We start from the raw sequence: 19,579 nt of genomic DNA on the forward strand, positions 1-19,579 counted from the left end.
ATGTTAAGCCCCTTGGTTGGAAGGTGCCCAATTGTACTTTTCCTTCATTGCACATGATGAGTGTATATTTTAAACAAAAACATGCAATGTTCCAATCCACAATCAATGCATGAATTAATTGTTCAAGTGTTTTTTGCACTTGCAGCAGAAACTGAGGCGAAATGTGAACTTGCTAGAGAAGTTGGTTATGCAGGAGACACTCTCTTGTCTAGTGGTGAATCTGTATCCAGGAAACGAGGGCTACTCACTAATGCTCAGAGGAAAAAATGGATCAGGTAGCGTGATTTTAAATATCAAATTTTTTTTAACAGATGACCCATATAACCATTCTCTTTGATGGCAACAATAATACATGTAATTTGGGAATAATATGCCAAATGTTGAATCTACTTACAAAAGTATTCATATTTGATGTTCAGTGGTTCGAGACATAGTGCACTTTGTTTCACTTCAGATTCTGAAACCATCCGACTGCCGTATGAGGAAGGAGAACTACTAGACTACTTGGATGCAGAAGAGTTGCCGCCTATTTTGGTCGACCTCCTTGAAAAATCTCAAGTGAGAGGTTTCCTTTAACACTTTAGAAAGTGTACCAGTGCCCTGTTATGTCTTCTTCCTGTTTGCGCTTTGATCATCATGACATTGTGTTAACCTGATGCATATCAAATGTGACTATCCAACAGGCTTGGCAAGATGACCGGCATCTCCAAAAACGATTGTTTGTTACTGTCTATGTTAAGTGATTGCTAAACAATGTATTGTTAACAAGGGAGAATTGTTCTGCTTTTTATCGACCCAGGAATGGTAGCAAGATTTAACTGGTAGCTGTGATATGGAATCAGCCTTTCGCAAACTGTTGCCCCTACATTCTTGTCCAAATTGATTTAAGCGACCCTTTTCAACATTATCTTCAGGCACTGTGAGCTGTTTGTGTTTGAGTGTACTATAGGCTAGCCTTGCTGCCTTATACAAGGTTTATTTTCCCATTCACCTACCCGTTGATAAATTTAATTTCTGAATATCTACTGAATTGTACTATGGGATGTATCCTGTGGAACTATAGATATGTTTTGTTTGCATTGTGATAAAGGGCAAAATAGAGTTTAAAAAAAATGTGAGCATCAAAAGGGCCAGTCCCAGCTTAAAAAATGCAACTGAGGTTTTGTAGAGATTTTGGTAACTGTTTTTATGCACTAAGAGAAATGTTATTTTGTAAAACCTATTTTCTCCTCAAACAGGTCAACATCTTTCATTGTGGCTGTGTTATAGCAGAGATTCGAGACTATCGGCAGTCCGGTAACATAAAATCTCCAACATACCAAAGCAGGCATATTCTTTTACGTCCAACAATGCAGGTGAGATGAAGTGCACTAAAACATAACTTTAAGAAAGGAAATTACATTCTGAACATTTTCATTGAGGCTTCAGCATGTCAAGAAAGGCATGCTGCACAACGTGAATGACTACCGAAGTACATAGTATTACGGCCCATGTATACTTTCTGGCTAACAACTATCCCCCAACTAGTCGCTCTCACTGTCCATGCAAGAAACTTGAGGGTGCAGGATGGTCCGATGTTTGGCCCACATGCTACCCAATATATAATAATTCCATTGCTTGAAGGATCCCATTCAAAGTGGTACATTATGCAATACTATGAAAAGCTTGAAGCTTTTGTGTTATACAGATGACCAGTGGGTGACACGACTTCTTCATCAGTTCAAACCCAAAGGTCTTTCTTTTCATCTGTTTTTTTCTGGGTTCTGTTGTCCCATGACATGGAACCCTTTAAACCTTTTGCTTTTGTCTCTTTGGTTTTCCTGGCTCTTTGCCCTTATATTTGTTGTTAGAGGGACTTCTATTGAAGCCCCCCTGCCAATGCAACCCCTTTTGCTGTGCATAAGGTAAGCCCATTTTGTTGGGCTATGGCTCAAAGGATGAGGAATGCTTTAACAACACCCCATTTTGGCCAATGTTGACCTCACCCTGTGTTAGGCAAGATTGTATGCAGTACCCTGTGGGAGGCTGCGCCACCCTTGTCCTCTTGGCAATAGTTAACCCAACCTTTGGTATAAGCATGTACTACACAAGTTGGTAGAGTGACTGAGCAGCCAGGCTTATCTCAAGAGGGGGCCAACGTGAGCTGTAGGGCTGTAATACAGAGTTTCACAGTATTCAAATAAACACTTACACTCAAGGTTTATTAATTTAACAGTTAGTTGAATAAGCCGTCGTTGGAAGGGAGCAATATATGTAACACAAAAATATACGTCAAAAATACACACTCAGTTTGAATAAATCAGTAGATACCCATTTGGGATGGCACACAGATACTTCCTACACCCACATGTGACTTAAATAACTAGGACACTGTGCTCATTAACATATCACTGGTACATTTAGAGCAGTACGGAGTTTGGTGTCAAAAGGAAAAGGTTTTGGGAATAAAACAATGGTTAACAAATATTATTAAGCAGGTAAGTGATTTTGAACCCCCTGGCCCCCCAATGCAAAGTAAAGTAACCCTTTCCCAGCTACACAAGTTATGGAATGTGTGACTTTTGTTGAGGGATAGTTAAAACACAAAGTCAGAGGTTAGAAGAGTCTTTCACAGAGCCACGACAGCCAATGTCAACTGAGCAAAGTCTAGGGGAGCTGAAGCACTTCTTGAAGGTAAGTAAAAAGTCTTGCACAATGTTTTAGAAGTCTTTGTAGAAAATTAAATCACTAGTGGGCCACAAGCTGTGAGGCTTGTGAGTGGCAAAGCTGCAAGCAACTCTGCAAGAGAGAGCAACCAAGACAAGTCTCAACTGAGAGCTAGCAAGGCTACACGACAAGAGGTAAGCACCCCTTCCTTTACAGTACCTTCGGTCTGAAGAAATTGGTTACAGTTGTAGTATGGCAGATCCTGTTCCTGGGCCTCAGTCGTGGGGACAAGAGGGAGGACGTCTAGGGACTCCTGCACTACGGTTTGAAGATCGGCAGCAGCAATGGGCAAACTTCAGATCAGCAGCACTTTGCGGTTTCAGCTTCTCGCGAATAGCACGACTGCGGTTCTCGGATACCTTGTGGACTTTCCTTGCATCTGGGGTCCAGCACTCCGAGGTGGCTCAGGCTCGGTCAGTCCTGCTTCCTGGGAGTACAGCGGATCTTCTTGGAGCTCAGGTCTGACTTAAAGACGACACACTTGATTCTGGTGTTCCTCTCCCTGGCAATCGGTTCCTGCAGCAGCAATGGAAGTACAGCCAGCTCCGAGAGGATTTCCAGATGAGTTTGTCTTGGGGTCGATTGGTCCCACCAACCCAACGGGAGAAGTTGTCCTTTGCAGGACTTCTCTAGTCAAGGCGAATTCGGAGCTTCAGCAATGCTGCAGGGCTTCACCGGGCAAACCAACGGTCCAGGAGTTGCAGCAGGCGTCTCTTCCATGCTCTTCTTCGGATTCCTTCATCCAGTGGTCGACTCTGCCTTCCAAGCAAAAGAGCTTGCCTTTTATGCAGGTTTCTCCCATTCATTTGCAGCCTAGCTGTCAATCACACAGCAGGGTGGCTGTCCTCCAATCAACTTTGGGTGCATTCCTGTAGCCAAGGAGACTAAGCACAGGGAGTTTCAGGCACCTCCCTCACTTCCTGCCCTGCCATACACGCTGGAGCCAGAGGCGGGCTTCACAGTGAATCCTGCCAAAGACAAAGCGTACAAAGGGACCAAACCTGGTTTGGCTTGCAGAGTAAATCTCAAGAAGGACCTTTCCAACAAGAAATGGCGAAAAAGACCGGGACCATTTTGACAAAATGGTCACCCATGGGTGCTTTACTGCAGCTGCAATTGCAGCCAGCGGTAGAAATGCACAATGGTAGGAAAATGTAAACCACCGCCACCAGCCATTAATTGTAGAAAGGGTGACATACAAATGTTACATGAGAAACTAGACAAAAGGGATACTAAGTAACCCCTCCAGCACCCTAATGTAAGATAGTGTGTGCTGGGTCTAGAAAGTTACAAATGTAAGTATAGTCCATTTCACTTCACTGTTCTTGGAAACAGTAGTTTAACCAAGGGAAGTTATTTAAACATTTGGGAAATCTGGAAGACTTCCCTGTGCCACTGCACTGAAGGTGCTGTGTGACACAATGTAAAAAGATTATGCCTATGGAATTTGTCAGACTCCAAAGTCAAAAGAAACAGTGTTCAAATCAATGAAAAATACATGAGAGCGTGGGAAACGGGTCTCACTCTCCAGGATAGAAATGAAAAGTGCTAAAGTCCAGCAAAAAGAGCTGGGGGTCTCTAACGTAGAATGAAATTAGCACATTTCTGAGAATTCTCCCCAACACCCTGCATTTGCATTGACGAGTAGGTTGTTGGCTGCTGAAATATGGTTTTGGCTTAATCAGGAGTGCAGACAGTTTTACCGCATTAGTAGCCCAGTGTATCAGTATGGTAGCCAGTGGGGTACTAATGTACTTTTTTCCAGTCTTAACACCTGGCCCCTGGTAAACATGGGATCACCTTTCGCCCAACCCTGCACCTTCTATTGTAGTTTGAACCGGATTAGCCTGGTTTCCTGCCCAGACCACCCCAGTGCAACACCCAGGGTGCGTTGACCTGAGAGTTTGGCTGCTTTGAGATGCGGTAGTGGAGTGCCACCACCCTTCCAGATTCCTGCAGCTTCAAACACGAAGGTACATGACCTAGCCAGTAAAAATGGAAAGCGGTGGTAAAATGGCCAGAGAACGGGCACAGGTAGCCTGACCTAGCCGATGAGGAGTTTCAGGGGAGAATAAGAATAGCCCAGGAAGGATGTTCACTAGCTGAAAATCCACACCAGAGCAAAGCCTAGGACACACGGTACAGCCAGTATGTCCAGATCTGGTTCTAAAAATGCAGCAACTGTTTTTGTGTCAAAAGTGCTTCAGCTGGTAAGTCAACCTGCTGCAATCTCAGCTATGTTAACAATCTAATGGTGGACCAGGGTCTCCCCTAGATATCTCATACGCACAGGGGCTGGCCTAAGCCAGCACTCCAATTGCACAATTGGGCTTTAAACGAAGCCTTTTGTGCCCAGGCAATCAGTTTTCCCCGAAATCCACCAAACACCCGCAGGAGGGTTAAGGACCATGTCAGAGGCCAGGAACTGGTCCAAACCAGCCCACACCAATCTAGAGGTTGCAATGCTAGGCTCAAGTGAGCCCTTTTGTAAACAGCCATTTTAGGTAGGCCTGCCTCATGGTTTTCCCAAACAAAGGAAGGCCAAAGAAAGTAAATCTTTGGAAGCAGCACTTAAAGAAAAGTACATCAGTACCCCATTAGCTATCCAAAATATATATATTGGGTTACTAATGCTGAAAATCAGCTGCACCCTGGATAAAACTAAATTACAGATGCCACCATCTTACTCCCTAAACCAATGTAGAGTGATGTAATTATCCGCTGGCCAACAGGGGTTACTTAAAAGACCCTTGTCCTACAAGTGTTATGGGTTCCATAGAACTATATACTAAAAAGGTTTGCAGGAAGTGGTAGAAGTGGGCGGTTGGGAGTGGTGCTCCTCTAATTTAAAAAAAAAAATGTTTTACTGTTCCTATACTTTTTTTTAAAAGAAACCGTTCCAGAATGGTTTAGTTTTAAAATAAAGGTGTAGGAAGAAGTTAAATCCTACACTTCACTGCACTAAACATTCCCTTAAACAGCAAGTGTGTTTGTTTGGGGTTTGGATTGCGCGTGGGACGGGGTGTGGCGATGGGGATTGTGGGGAGCTGGGGCAGGCCAACAGGGAATATATAGTTCCACTTCTTGTTTTCGTACACTTCGGCCACTGGTTTCAGTGGCTGGGTCACTTCAGTCGGAAGTCCATCAGACCACATAACGAAGTTAAAGATCCTGGAAACCAAAGAGGGGAGGGTGCAAAAGGTTTATGGTCCCTAAATAAATAAATAAAAAAAAGTCAGCAGAACCTTCAAAAAGTCTACCCTAACAACCAGGGGTGGCTCATTCATAATCGGCTAACTGACGCGGACCCGAGATTGTAAACACTGAGCAGGGAAGGCTCCTGGGTTGGCTTAAACTGAAAGGGAAATATGGTTTCAAACAGATACACAATAATGTAACAAAACCTCAACCCAAAACAGAATGATGTACATATTTCTTTAGTCCAATACTTCTTCCTGCTCTTCAAATGTGATTACATAAATCTAACCTTCAAGCTTTCCAGCCCCCATGGGTCTACTTGGGATGTTGCGTCCCACAAAACTCTCTTGGATCCCTATGCAGGGGATTGGATTCCACCCACCTACCTCCTCAGAGTTTCCCATTGATGTTTACATCACTTCTGGGTCATGCTCGGCATTCACTGCAATTTCGATATGAACAAACCCAGATCTCACAAATAGTGACCCTGCTCAATCCTCATCCGATTTGCCTACATCATATTGTAGCCCCATCTTCAATAAGGTAGACTCGCAGAGCCCAGATATTTCCCCTCGGATATTCCCTTCTGGCTCAATGCCTATTCCATGTTATCCCCTAGGTACAAGCGGAATGCTCTTGACATTATAATCAAGGCTTACAGTTTTCTGTTTTTATTGATTTTTACACATAAATGCAGACGGAAATCAATCTGCTTTCTGACTGTATTTATTTATAAAAATGGGAAAAATTGAAACAAAACAGAAAACATGGTTTTCTGTCTGGTTCTCTATGATGTCACTCATGCATCACAGGCCAGTTGCATTTCAGATTGGCAGCATTGAGAGTGTAAAAGTTGTATAAAACTAGCATTAAAGTTCTTTAAATTGCTGACAGCATATATCTTAAGGCAGTAACAGTCACAGGAGCAATCATTTGTTGTTATTGAAAACATGGAGCTAGAATTTCTTTCCTAAATGGTTGGATGTGTGCTTTAGTAAATGCATTTTTGTATTAGAATAAATGCAGAAAAATACTGGTTGCGAATTATCTTTTTATGACAAAAATAAATGTGGATAAATAGGCAGAAATGGCGGAAAAATACATACCATAAAACCGGAAGCCTTAATTAAAATTGCTTAAAATCAGGGAAGGGGTGTGTGTCCAAGAGAGGATTTAAGGATGCATTGAGCAAGACGAAAAAAGGGGGGCTGTGGGTGCCTTTCGGATGTGGTCCTCTCATGTGTCCCCGCTTACCTCCCATTGCTACCATGAATTCCTGATTCACTGTTTCCCTGACAGATTAGTCTGACACCTGTCCTATGAGTCGGGGGATGGGTGGGGGGGTCATGGGGAGTGGGTGAGACTGGTCCCCACCTCCGTCAAGCCATTGCTGCTCTTTTTCCCTTTTCCTAATGTCTTTCTTTTCCCTTTTCCCCTTATTCATCAACTCATTTACCACCCTGATCCCTTGTTAAAGAGATTTTCATTGCATTCGAAAGGAGGCCATTCCCGGGGTGAGTGGATAAGCCCGTGGGTGCAGTCTGTGCTTATTAATAAATTCCCACCATTCTCCCATAAATGTCCCTACATCGGCGTATGCCATGTACGTGAGTTTCTCTATCATAAATATGTCCCACGCCTTCAAAAGCCAATCCTACATGTTTGTGAAGGAAGGAGCCTTCCGTTTTCTCATGACCACAATCCACCCGCCCCCACTCCTCCTCTAAGAAGACCTTACTGCATCATGGGGAGACTATAGTGTCCGTATTCTGTAGGCAGAATACCAAAAAGTATCATCAGGGGCTCTTTTTTCCCCAACTCCTCCACTATGATTTCCTTTAGCTCAGAACCTCAGCTCAGTAGATCTGGTTATGCGGGCAATCCCAGATAATCTAACTGTGTCGTAGTGCGACCTCTGCAAGATCTTAAAATTGGGTGTCCTCGTGTTTGTGGCCAAGTTCTCATGAAAGGTGTTATAAAGCTTTTTCCATAATTTCTCTGCCAACGTCTGCCCTAGGTCTTTTTCCGACTGTGCCTTGAATCTAGGACCATCCCAGGGATTGCTAAGTGGCAATGACCTGTATAGTTTGGATATAATGCCTTTTCTACACCAAGACTTATTCCACACGCTTTCGACCTGTGTGAGATCCGGCCCTAGCTTAACTTTCCTTTCGCTTTTGAGAATAGTCCGTTAATTCTATCATCCTACAGCTTGTCTCGGACCTGTTTACATTCCATGATTTTGCCCTCATTGAATAGCTGGACCTCTCGCTCTAACCCCACGTGTGACCAACCCCCTCCGAGCTGCCGGTCTTCCCAACATACCCAGATCTATCGGGTATGCCCGCTCAAGGGTGACGGCCAGGTGGACATATGTCTATTTTTACCATCATCCTTTCATGTAGCCCAGATATTCCCTGTTAAGGAGATGTATCAATTTCCTCCCCGTCTCCTAGTGAGACCCCCAGCACTTTTTGCTGGACTTCTGGACCTTTTTCCGAACTCCAGAATGAGTGGAGCCTCTTTTATCTCGTTCATTCTTCTGGGCTCTGTCTTTTAGAACTCTATTATTTGCATTTTATCTATCCTATGGAGTCTATTTTTCTCCATAGCTCTTAAAGGCATCTGTATTTCAATATTGCAGCACACAATTCCTTATCGGCAGTGTTCCTGGGCACCCTTTGGGTCCTCTTTTGAGATTCTTGTCTTTATCCTAGAGTAACTACAGTTCTTAAGGATAGTCTCTCCTGAAACTTCATAGTCTGAGAGATTGGCACACACCACCTAAGTGGAGTGCCAAAGCGATACCTAGTATCCCCCTTCTCTTGGCTCCTGTGACTTTTTTAGTCACGTAGACCATCTCCTAGTTATGGCTGCTGGCAGTGGACGTGTTCTACCGACTACTGTGTAATGTTTGTACCGCAGGCTATGTACATAGCACTGGTAGTGCACCATAGGGTCACCCAAGTACCAACTTGGGGCCTCCTTTCTTTTTTTGACATTACTAGTCTGGTTGTTCTTTGTTAGCCCGTCTACCATTCTAGGAGGGGGAGGCCTGTGTGTGTGTTTTGCCTTTGGCGGGAACCCTTTGGTGTCCCCTCCTAGGCTTCAGAGTGTCTGGGCTGGCAGGAACTGGGGGAGGAGTTTTCCACCCACCTGTCCTTTGTTGTTTTCCCCCCCACCTCTCCCTTGTCTGCCAGAGATTAGAACCAGCTCCAACGGGGGGGTCTGACTGTCCTGATTGGACAGCCAAACGCCCTTTCTGTAAATTGCTGAGAGAGATTGCAGTGGAGTGTGTGCTTCAACAATATAAAAGGTGATGCTCCTGGATTGAAAAGCAAGTCGACCACTGGAAGCTGAATTAACTGAAGAAGCCGACAACCAGAAACTCCTGCAGAATCTTTGCAACACCGTGAAGCAACCACTGCTGTCCTGACCCCGTTTTTGTGCGACAGAGAAACTCTGAAGAGGACGACACCTTCCCTTTGACTGGTGGGAACAACCAACCCCAAGATTAACTTTGATTTGAGCCATCTCGTGAGGTCCTGTGAGTTTCCAGAGCTACAAACCCCAATACTAGGAGACATACTGCCCATTTTGAGTGCATCATTGTGGAAAGGCTGAATCCGTCCAAATCTTTGATGCGCCCTCATGGACACTCCAGAGATTCGAGATCCGATCCAACTCGCCCAGACCCCCTCATCAGAGTACGGGACTGCAGACATGCAACTGTTATAGGTACATGCTGGTAGTGGTATGTCCCTATTCTAGATGAATTGAGGCAGGTCTATATACAAACCTCGATGCCACATGCACTGCCAAGTTCCTCGGGCGTGAGATGTTTCCAAGATGGGGTGTGTGCGAAGTCCTGCGGTCTGACAATGGACCGCATTTTGTAAAGGAACAATGTACGCAAGTAACTCTTTTATTAGATAGGCAGAAGAGAACTTACGCTGTATCACCCACAAAAGAAATACCTGCACACAATGCGAAGTGCCTCAGCCATCTAGCAGCGTGCACAACAGAGGATAATTAGAGGGAAGATGGGCGATCAAGGAGATCATTTCCATATCAAGATGCATAAGTGAAAACACAAAAGATGGAAAAAGAGATGGGCTGGACGAGCAAGATGCTTCTATATTCATCACTGACTGGAGAACAAGTAAAGGTTGTTGAAATGAAGACTGGAATGTTCAGATTTAATGGAAAAATCAGGAGTACCAGGATGCTGGGAGAGACCTCAGCTATTGGTATATGGATGAGATGCCACTAGTATAGGATGGGAAGAAGTAAGGTTATCTTGTACTGCACACTTATTGAAGAATGAATCCGTAAGCATAGTTCAAATAGTAAATGATATATTCCTAAAGTCATGTACCAGGTATTCTAAGCTACTAACATGGGTTGATAATGAAGCAGGATCAGTGTCCAGAATACCAATAAAGAATGCAACATGTTTCAGGAACAAAGGCCTGTTTCTAGTTGAAGAAAATAAAGGCTGCAAGCAGATACTCGAACTACCAGGAATGAATGGAGGAACTGTCTTGCTGATGGATCGCTACTGGGCCTGTGGAACCCAAGCTTATATGCAGCTGCCTGAAAATTGGAGAGTAATATGTTCCATTGTGGTCATACATGTTCCTGTATTAGTGATTCCCCAAAGTGACCTCCATATTGAAGAGTTCCCAAAAATGAATGAACACTAGAGAAAGAAGAGGCTGCTCAACCTCTGTCGGCGGAAGAGGGAGAACTATTTCCCAGCAAAATCAATAGCAGCCTATGACGATAGTCCAGCGGAGCATACATTTAGTAAGACGGCAGTGATCTTTTCATCTATATTTATGCCAAGACTCCAGACTGCAGGGAATGTCAAGTTGTTGCAGCTCACTAGGTGGGAACTGCTACAATGATGAACAAGACAATAAAAGGATTTAATACAATCAAAGAACTACTGAGGGAAATCTGACGTATAACCCTCCAGAACAGGTATGTCCTAGACTTAATTATAGCAATAGAAGGAGGTGTGTGTCCCAAGATCGGGCCTTCTTGCTGTACATTCAAAATGGAACCTTGACAGAAGCAATAACTATGTTGACAACCCTGCACACAAAGATGGAGAATGAAGTTGATAGGACCGAAGACGATGTCTGGTTCTCGTCTGTTTTCGTGGATTCCAACTTGACTGACAAATGTTAGAGCAATACTAGTGTTGGTATTGCTAGGATTCTATCTCATAAGTATAATTATAGGACAATGCAAGAAGACCGCTAAGAAAGCTATTGGGATGAAGCTAATGATCGATGTGAATGGGTACCATACACCAGAGACTGAAGACACCACCCGTGAGAACAGAAAAGATTTTGCTGGCACACCCAGGGATGAGGTTTTATTACCCAAAGGATCATAAGAACTATATTGGACGTTTGGTATTCTGTCAACCGACAGGAGAATGCTGACACATGACCTGGAGTGTGGATGAGCATATGAAGAATGCAGGTGACCTGAGGGGGGTGACAAAGGTATGGATTCCAAAGAAACCAAAGTATGAAGAGACAATGGAGAAGATGAAGAAGATTGAAGAGGAGAAGGTGGTTGAGGACTCGACCAGAGGGGGAAGTGTAGAGGAGAAGATGGACATGTCATCCTTAGCTCCCGCCCCCTCCATCATAGTGGACTGTAGGAGAAGAGCCCTATGTGGGACACCAGGTATTGTTGCAATACCGCATTGAGTGTTTGAGCGACGATATGCACTTGGCAACCGTATCGAATGTGCCCTCGCACTGAAAGGGTGGAAGGATGTCTGCACACACTATTGGACATCGAAGAGCTATAAGTGAAATTGGACGAGGGCAGAATGACGTCATGAAGGGAAGACGCACTGAAACGATATGCAAATACTTAAAGAATGAAGCTGTAACTGAAGTAACAAGTGGAATATGTAATGAAATATGAAGGAATCATGTGCACCAAAGAAATGAGTGAGTAGAGACGAAGTGAATGTACATATGCAGGAACACAAAGTAGATGAGACACATAGAGGCTTGCTGCAGAAGAAAAGATAACGTGGCTGAAGCAGGCATGAGAAAAAGATGGACGCTGGACTCGTGTTGAAACCAAGCAAGCTACTTCAGAGACAGACCGCTGCTGCAGAGGCAGTGGATGCTGGAAAAATAGCTTTGTGTGAGGAGCAAAGAAGAGTATTTTGGCCTGGGATCAAGGATGCCACATCAAGGAATAATTGCAAGGCACAAAAGGAGTCAAGAGGATAAGCCATGTATGTAAGACCTATTTCTCTTAGATTAAGCAAAGAAGAAAACATCTGCAAGGGCCAAGCATTGGACATTCAAGGATGCGAAAACATATGCAAGGTGGAGTGATCCAGTTTCCAGAGGGTAAGAGAAGTAATGACACCCAGCTTAATTGAATTAAATAGTAAATAAAAGATAAAAATGGACAAAATCGTGGTCTCCTTGCACGTGATTCAGAAGTTGAAAATGAGAGCTATTCATTAAACTCTAGACAAAGATAATGTGTATGTGCACTCCCTTGAAAGTTCCATAACGGTGAACAGGCTGCATGATCGACTACAAAGGAGAAGCATTGCCTTAGGGCCTGACCAATGAGAGATGATGGACTCATTGGGCAAGTGGTAGTAGTCTGACGTTGCTCTCTGCCCAGAGTTTCATTTTACTTACGTGCTGCTAATGAGCCGAATGTCCAAGGTTGGGAGAGAATACCAACCAATCAGATGGTCTATGTAGCAACATGCTATACAATGTTGCACAGGCCAACCCGCTGCTGTTATTCTGCCATAATCTGTATTTACGTATTTAGATGTGGTTCAAGGCGTGCCTACTAGATAAGGGGCATGCAGTGATATTACTAATACTTATATGTTTTATAGGTACATATGTTCCCTTATTTAATCCCTCCCTTCAATACGTTTTATAGTTTGCCACGAAGGATGATGTCATACCTGACGTACATTGAGGTATATAGCCTTTGTATAATCAAAATTGAAGTGTGTGTGTGTGTGTGGACTACAGTTTGTTGTTCGCAGGATTGACCCACTTTATTTGAGCTGATGATCAAGTAGTACTTTGCCATATTCTTTGAGTCTGTCCGGTTATTTGGGTCTGAGATCACGATTGGTAATTCCATCAAGCACACAAGACTCTTCAAGGTGCTAGAGCACAGTGGTCTTCTTCAAAGGATTCTTGGCTCCAATGTAGATCTGAAGAATGGCTGCATGAGATCACCTCTTATCCAAAAGCCGAGCTGGAAGTAAGTCCAAGCCCACCAATGGTAAGGATCTGCACCATTCAAACAGCCAGTTTGTCAGGGTCAACTACTGGTTTCACATCCTCCCCAGAAGCAGACATTCTGACATCAGTGGTGTGGACTGATGCTAGGGGACGGTGGGAGGGGGGTGCAGGGAGGGGAGGGGAAAAGAGAGAGAGAGAGAGAGAGAGAGAGAGAGAGAGAGAGACTGACTGCCTGTTTTGTACTTTCATCTGACTACTCACTCATATTGCACTGGTAGTTGATTCTATTCTCCTAATGGCGAATGTGTGTATATGTTATATAAGGTTTTGTGTGACAATTGTAACCTGTGATTTTAATCTGCTTAGTGTGTAACTAAAGGCCTAATAATTGAATTTTGATATACTTAATGTCTAACTTGTATTGTGGATGTGGCTTTGTGCAGACTCATTGTAGTCCTAGGCCACTCTCTCACTTTTCCTGAGACTAAGGCTTGACTGCTCGCCTCCCTTACTTTGATTGGGTTTTGGCTAACCTTTCAGTGTCTTCTCTGTTCACCATGAATACAGTGACCTCCCAAATGGGAAATCCATTTTAACGCTTGTAATATATCATGTACGTTTCTCCAACCACTGCTTCAGGAAGGAATAGCTAGGTAGTCGACCACATGGCCATATATGCCCACATATGGCCAGTTTCACCAAGATGCCACAGCTTTTTCTTGTTGGGTTGGTTTAGTCGTTTAAGGTGAAACCATATCTATTACTGTATAGCAACAGGTAAGGAATATAGCATGTAGTCTTGAAATCTTCCCACAAATTAGGAATGGACATGGCTGGAAGCATTATGGTTATCAATAATATGGTAATATCTATAAGGTGGTATATGATTACACCAACTTCATAGCAGCCTCTGAACTTGATCCTGAGGCTCTTCTGGCTGCAGTAATACAGTTGCATCTTCATAACTCCAGTCCAGGGGAGATGCCATCCTGTTGGATAGTGCTTTTGTTGGGACTGAAAGTGAGGCACTGCAGGGGTGCGCTGGAAAGCGATAGTATTGCAGTATTCATATTATAAATGAACAAAATAAAGGGATGCATAGCAGGAAAGATCATGAGGGTAAAATGCATATCTACCTTCTGTACGCTTTCTAACAGTGCTTGTGTTGGTGGTCCTTGTATGTTGTGAATGAGGGGGGATTTAAGATGCAAAAATAGATACAGCATTTAATGGGCTTGTTCTAAGCTATTCTGCTACAAACTGAATTTTATAACCAACTGCATCTAAAAACAGGTTGACTAGCTTCAGTTATTTTTCCTTTGCAGACTTTGATCTCAGATGTGCACTCTATAACAAGCGACAATCACAAATGGACACAGGCAAGTTCCATTTATGTACATGGTGGTATGTATGGTGGTGTTCATGAAGTACATTTTTAGAAATTCATAAGCATTTTTAAGCTCAGAACTCCTAAAATAATTTTGCAGTCTAGGCCCAAATTATGCAATAGTGGGGTATGGACTTAGTGTTACGCTCTAGAAAAATATGTATTTTGATGTTAAAAAATACCCACACATTAAGTTAATGAAATTCTACATGCAGAGTGATACGGTGAGCCAGGTGAGGTTGAACAGTCAGGGGCTTTGTTGTGGGAATTTTTATCACTCGGGGGGCTGAGACAGGGTTGCATACTGGCTGTGTCTGTACAATTTATATCTGCCCGATTTGGGGGAATGGTTACGCAACGCCAGTTTTGTAGCTCCTAAACTGGGCAAATTGCGGGTTTCTCATCTAACTTTTGCAGATGATGTTATTCTATTGGATTCTACGCAATTGGGAGTGGAATGAGCTTAAATGAGCTTGTTGTTAACTGTGCCAAAGCAAATATTCTGCAAAAGCACCAAAAAACTTTGGTTTTTCGTGGTCAATGTGTAGCGAAACTTTGACCCCAAAGACGAGTCTCGTTTATTTGGGGTTTGTGTTAGATTCTGCCCCAAATAAGCGAGTGGTTCTGGGGAGTCTTGGAACCAAAGCAGAACAATTGGATGCTCACATAAAGATAATTCGGGTGAAATACTGCAAATTCTCACTTGCGCCAGTTGTGAAATTCTATATAATGAAGGTGCTCCCAGCTCTTATGTATGGGACGGAAACAGCGCATGTATTTTGGGAACCTAACTGGGAAATAATTGAGGGTATCATCAATTGGAGGAAGGAAATGACATTGCCAAATTGCCTGCCAATTGCTGCACTTCGACCTAGAATTGGGGTTGACTTTGTTGGCTTACACGTCTAAGTGGAAAGCGCTGATCCAATGCAGACTTATACTTAATCCTCCATTAAATAGCCTGTATAATGATCTGAGTGTCGCTCTAGAAAGGGGTAGGTGTGCCCTGCTGGTAGCTTTTGGGAGAGGGGCTGAGCACATCCTTGGAGTATTTAACATGAGTAGGGAATTGCTGGTCTCTAACCCTGGCAAGGCTAAATCTAAGTTGAGAGAGTTCGACTGGTGTAATTCAGAAGATAAAATTGTCACAAACAAATTATACAAACCCGTTCCGAATATCCCAAAGATCCTGGGATATGCTCCCCTGTATCTGATAAGATTTCCCAACCCATATTGGCGAGAGGAATTTCTCAGATTACGTTTAAACCTGTTATTAACTGGTGAGATTAAGAAAGTAAGAACTGTAAGGGGAAGTGAAGAGGTAGAGTTGATAGGAATCTGCAAACTGTGTTGGTCCACTAAGGCTCTGCAGACTCGGGAGCACATTTTGGTTGAATGTGAAGCACTTGACGTGCAAAGACAGGATTTAATAAATAGGTTTGTTTGGAACATGTATTGTGTGAACAATGATATGCTATTTCCGTGGCTGATTAGTGGAGAGGAAACACTTTTAACAATAGCAGCATTAAAGTTGCTTTTTTTTGGCTGGTGTATAGTGAAATCCTCCTTAATATTTAATTGGGGTGAACGGTCTGCTCATTTGCACTCTGTATTCTGCACTATGAAATGATACATACATATTTTTTTTGTTTTTAGTGGTTGCCTTGATATTAAGTGAAGTAAATTATGTAAGACTATATAATGAAAGGAATTGTCATAATATGTATTTGCATTTGTATGTATATTAAAAAATTGCAGTGATATTAAGTGAAATAAATTATGTAAGACTGTATAATGAAATGAAAGGGATTGTCACATAACTATGTATTTGCATTTGCATGTATATTAAATTGGAAATGTGATTTTATATTGTATCAATGTTAGATATTGTATTAATTCATTTTAAGTATGTGTTTTAAAGTGTTTTGTGTACAGTTGACTAGTTTCAACCAATTTCACAAATAAAATATTTCCACATGGAAATGTTAATCATCAACCTAGCATTGAGATGGTAAATGGGCCAAAATAGGCACTAAAGACAAATAATATATTTGAAGAATTGTATTAGACGATTATTCACTTATGTTGGTTGGACATTACATTTCATCATCAGGTTCTCCCTATTCCTCAGTCAAAATTATTTTCTGTGAAATTAAAATGTAATCTGCATCTGCTAGGTTTATCGCATAGCTGGGAATGCATACTCTATGGTGTGTGCCCTTACACCTTTCATTACAGAGCCAGGCTTCAATCTGCTACCAATAATAGAGATCTATCATTATATTCTTGGTCTGCAACTTAATCACTACAGAATTTTTAAATCGATTCTAGTTACATCTATGTCTCCTTTGTCTTTTTCTAATGACCACTTTGGAGTTGGTAGCGGAAAGATTATCACAAATGCAAATATGTTTTTTTCTTTTGGATTAGTTTTGTTTTACGTTTTTAGAGCATTTCAAGGGCGGGTGTCTTAGTAATATGCAACATTTCAAGCAATTTAACAATAAAGAATATTGTGGACAGAGTTTTGGGCAGGACAGTTCAAATGAATACCAACACACAGAGGAAGAGGGTCATGATTACTCATGTTTCATAAGGTAAGACCTATTGACCATCATCTGTACAATAAAGCAGGGAATACAGCTTGTCCTGTTCCAGCCTCGTACTCCCACACACTCTGCATGGGGTGCTTGATAACATTACAATCCCATCCACAATACTGTGACAAGAAACACACTGTATTAGGAATTGTTAAGATGGATTTCTAAAGTCTGGCCTGGTGGACAGAGTTTAGGAGTTCACCCTAGTTATAGTGAACAGGGGAAACTCTGGGAGCTTAGCCAAACCAATCAAGGTCGCATGGATAGTGGTCAAGGTGTAGTCTCAGGAGAGTTGAGTGGGGTCCGGAGTCCACAATGAGTCCACCCAAAGGACTTTGTAAAACTATTCTACTTGGCTATACATAGCTCCAACTAGTAGTGTAAGTTTGTACCACTCAAGGTAGTGGCAGAGCAGCCAGACTTATCATAGGAGGGAGAGAGGGGGCTGTAGGCAGGTACAAGGAATTTGTATCATACATACGGTCCAACTAAACACTTAGACAGTTATGTGAAAATAATGGTTTATTACATATATGCACAGGTAAAGGAAATTCTTTAGTAAGGTAAGTACTATCATAATAAGGAAACACAATATACAACCAATACAATACTTCTTGCAAGTAAACCACAATGTAAAAGACTTATGGAATGGCAGTACGCAATTCTAAGTAAGTAAAATTATTATTATTTGTATTCTTATTATGGTATTTATTGAGCGCGGACCTAGCTTTGAGAGGCAACGGAGCGCTTTACAGAGGTATACACCAATACAGATGCATAACGGAGCCCTGGTATAGTAAACATTGGGCGTTATTCAGTGTCCGGAATAACATGGAGGTACAAGACCAACAAAAGCAGGCACACCTTTTACAGAGATTGTTAGAATAGTGGAAACCATTCAGAGGTAGGTTATAACCATTTAATACTTTTCAGAATGACAGTTTGTAATTCAAAGGAAAGTAGTGTTTCAGGAATAATATAGTTATACTATCAACATTAGCAAGTAAGTAATTGGCAGCAGTTGCAATTAATTATGTTTCAATTGTTCCAGTAATAATACAGTTACACTACCAACAGTAGCAAGTGAATACACTACTTGTTAGTTACTTTTTAGAATAGTGACATAATTCACAGGTATGTAATACATTTGTTACTTTGTTTCAGATCCTTATGACAGAAACAACACCAACACAAGGTAAGTTACTAAACAATCTTTTCACAGAGCCTACGCTTCAAGAGTCCTTCCCTATCTAGTTCTTTCAGGGTCAGAATGGAGGGTCAAAAAGGCAGGCACAATCTGTAGAAAAGGCAAGAGTTCTTGTGGAAATCTTCTGGAGCAGTTAAGTAACAGTTGTTGTGGGTAACAGGGTGCAGGGAATTCGTAGAAGGCTCCCTGCATGTGTTCCAGCATTGGGCCTGGGCAAACGTGTATGGGCGAACTCCCAAACACTGATTACCCTGCTAGCCACACAGGAGCGACAGAATGACTTTTGGTAAGTCTTACTCTGTATGGGATTTCGGAGCAGCAGTCGAGAGAGGGTACTCCCAGCAAAGGATTCTTCATGCTACAATGCAAATCTGTGGATTTGGCGCCTTTTCAGAGACACCAGTGAAGAAAGGTTCTTGTCCGATCGGTCCTGCACTCTGATGAGCGGACATTGAGGAGTGGAATCTTACTTCTGGAGGTCCAGCAGGAGTCCGCCAAAGTTTCTGGAAGATTAATTCTTCGAAAGATTATGCACCACAGGATGGTCACAGGTCCCAGGGTATTGGCGGTTTGCAGCTCAGGACGGTTGCAACACGTCTTATGATGGCTCAAATTGCAGGTTGTCTTAAGACTGATTATGCCCACAAGTCCATGGGAGGAAGTCCTCTTTGGAGCTTCCCTGTTGATTCGAAAACGGGGTAAGGGCAGCAGCGGTCACTTAAGCAGGCTTCACTGGTTACTGGAAGGGGCTGCAGGTGGCTCTGGTCATCTTCGTCTTCTGTTCCAGTGGTCGACTTGTCTTCAGCTTCCAGATCCAGGTCATTTATCCGGGAACCCAGCCAATCAGCACTCATGCTACATTCAAACTTTGTGGGGTGGCTATTCTTGCAGGACAGCCAGCCTCCCAGTTGGAACTGGTTCCAGGCAGGCATGCCAGAAGACAAAGGGCTGCAGAGTTACAGACTCCTCCCTAGTTTCCTGTCTTCACAGACACTCTGGAGCATTGGCGGGCTTCCAGTGGGATTCCCACCAAAGTGAAACCAGGACCCCCCTCACCAAACATGGCAGAAGTACGACAAGCCCACCAGAAATGGTGAAAAATTTGAGTCGACGATGATCCTTCTGTGTATTACCGGGGCTGTGAACACAGCCTGCGGGTAAAGATCACATAAGGTGATGGAACACACCCACTGCCACCAGCCATTCAGGTATGCTT

At 42.9% G+C, this 19,579-nt stretch overlaps 1 protein-coding gene across 9 annotated transcripts in view; it reads left to right on the plus strand.

Moving 5' to 3' along the window:
• Positions 1–19,579, plus strand: part of SUPT20H (SPT20 homolog, SAGA complex component) — a 759,353-nt gene that overhangs the window by 163,186 nt on the left and 576,588 nt on the right. For 6 of the 9 annotated variants that reach the window (XM_069640776.1, XM_069640779.1, XM_069640782.1 and 3 more), the window contains 4 exons: positions 146–275; positions 455–558; positions 1,239–1,355; positions 14,495–14,552. In XM_069640776.1, coding sequence (XP_069496877.1) covers positions 146–275; positions 455–558; positions 1,239–1,355; positions 14,495–14,552 — 409 coding nt within the window. The remainder of the gene's footprint in view (positions 1–145; positions 276–454; positions 559–1,238; positions 1,356–14,494; positions 14,553–19,579) is intronic. The other 3 variants (XM_069640778.1, XM_069640785.1, XM_069640780.1) reach the window with 2 other exon arrangements.

The sequence above is a fragment of the Ambystoma mexicanum genome, chromosome 7q (assembly GCF_040938575.1).
Source record: "Ambystoma mexicanum isolate Mex_15411 chromosome 7q, UKY_AmexF1_1, whole genome shotgun sequence".
Classification (NCBI taxonomy): domain Eukaryota; kingdom Metazoa; phylum Chordata; class Amphibia; order Caudata; family Ambystomatidae; genus Ambystoma; species Ambystoma mexicanum.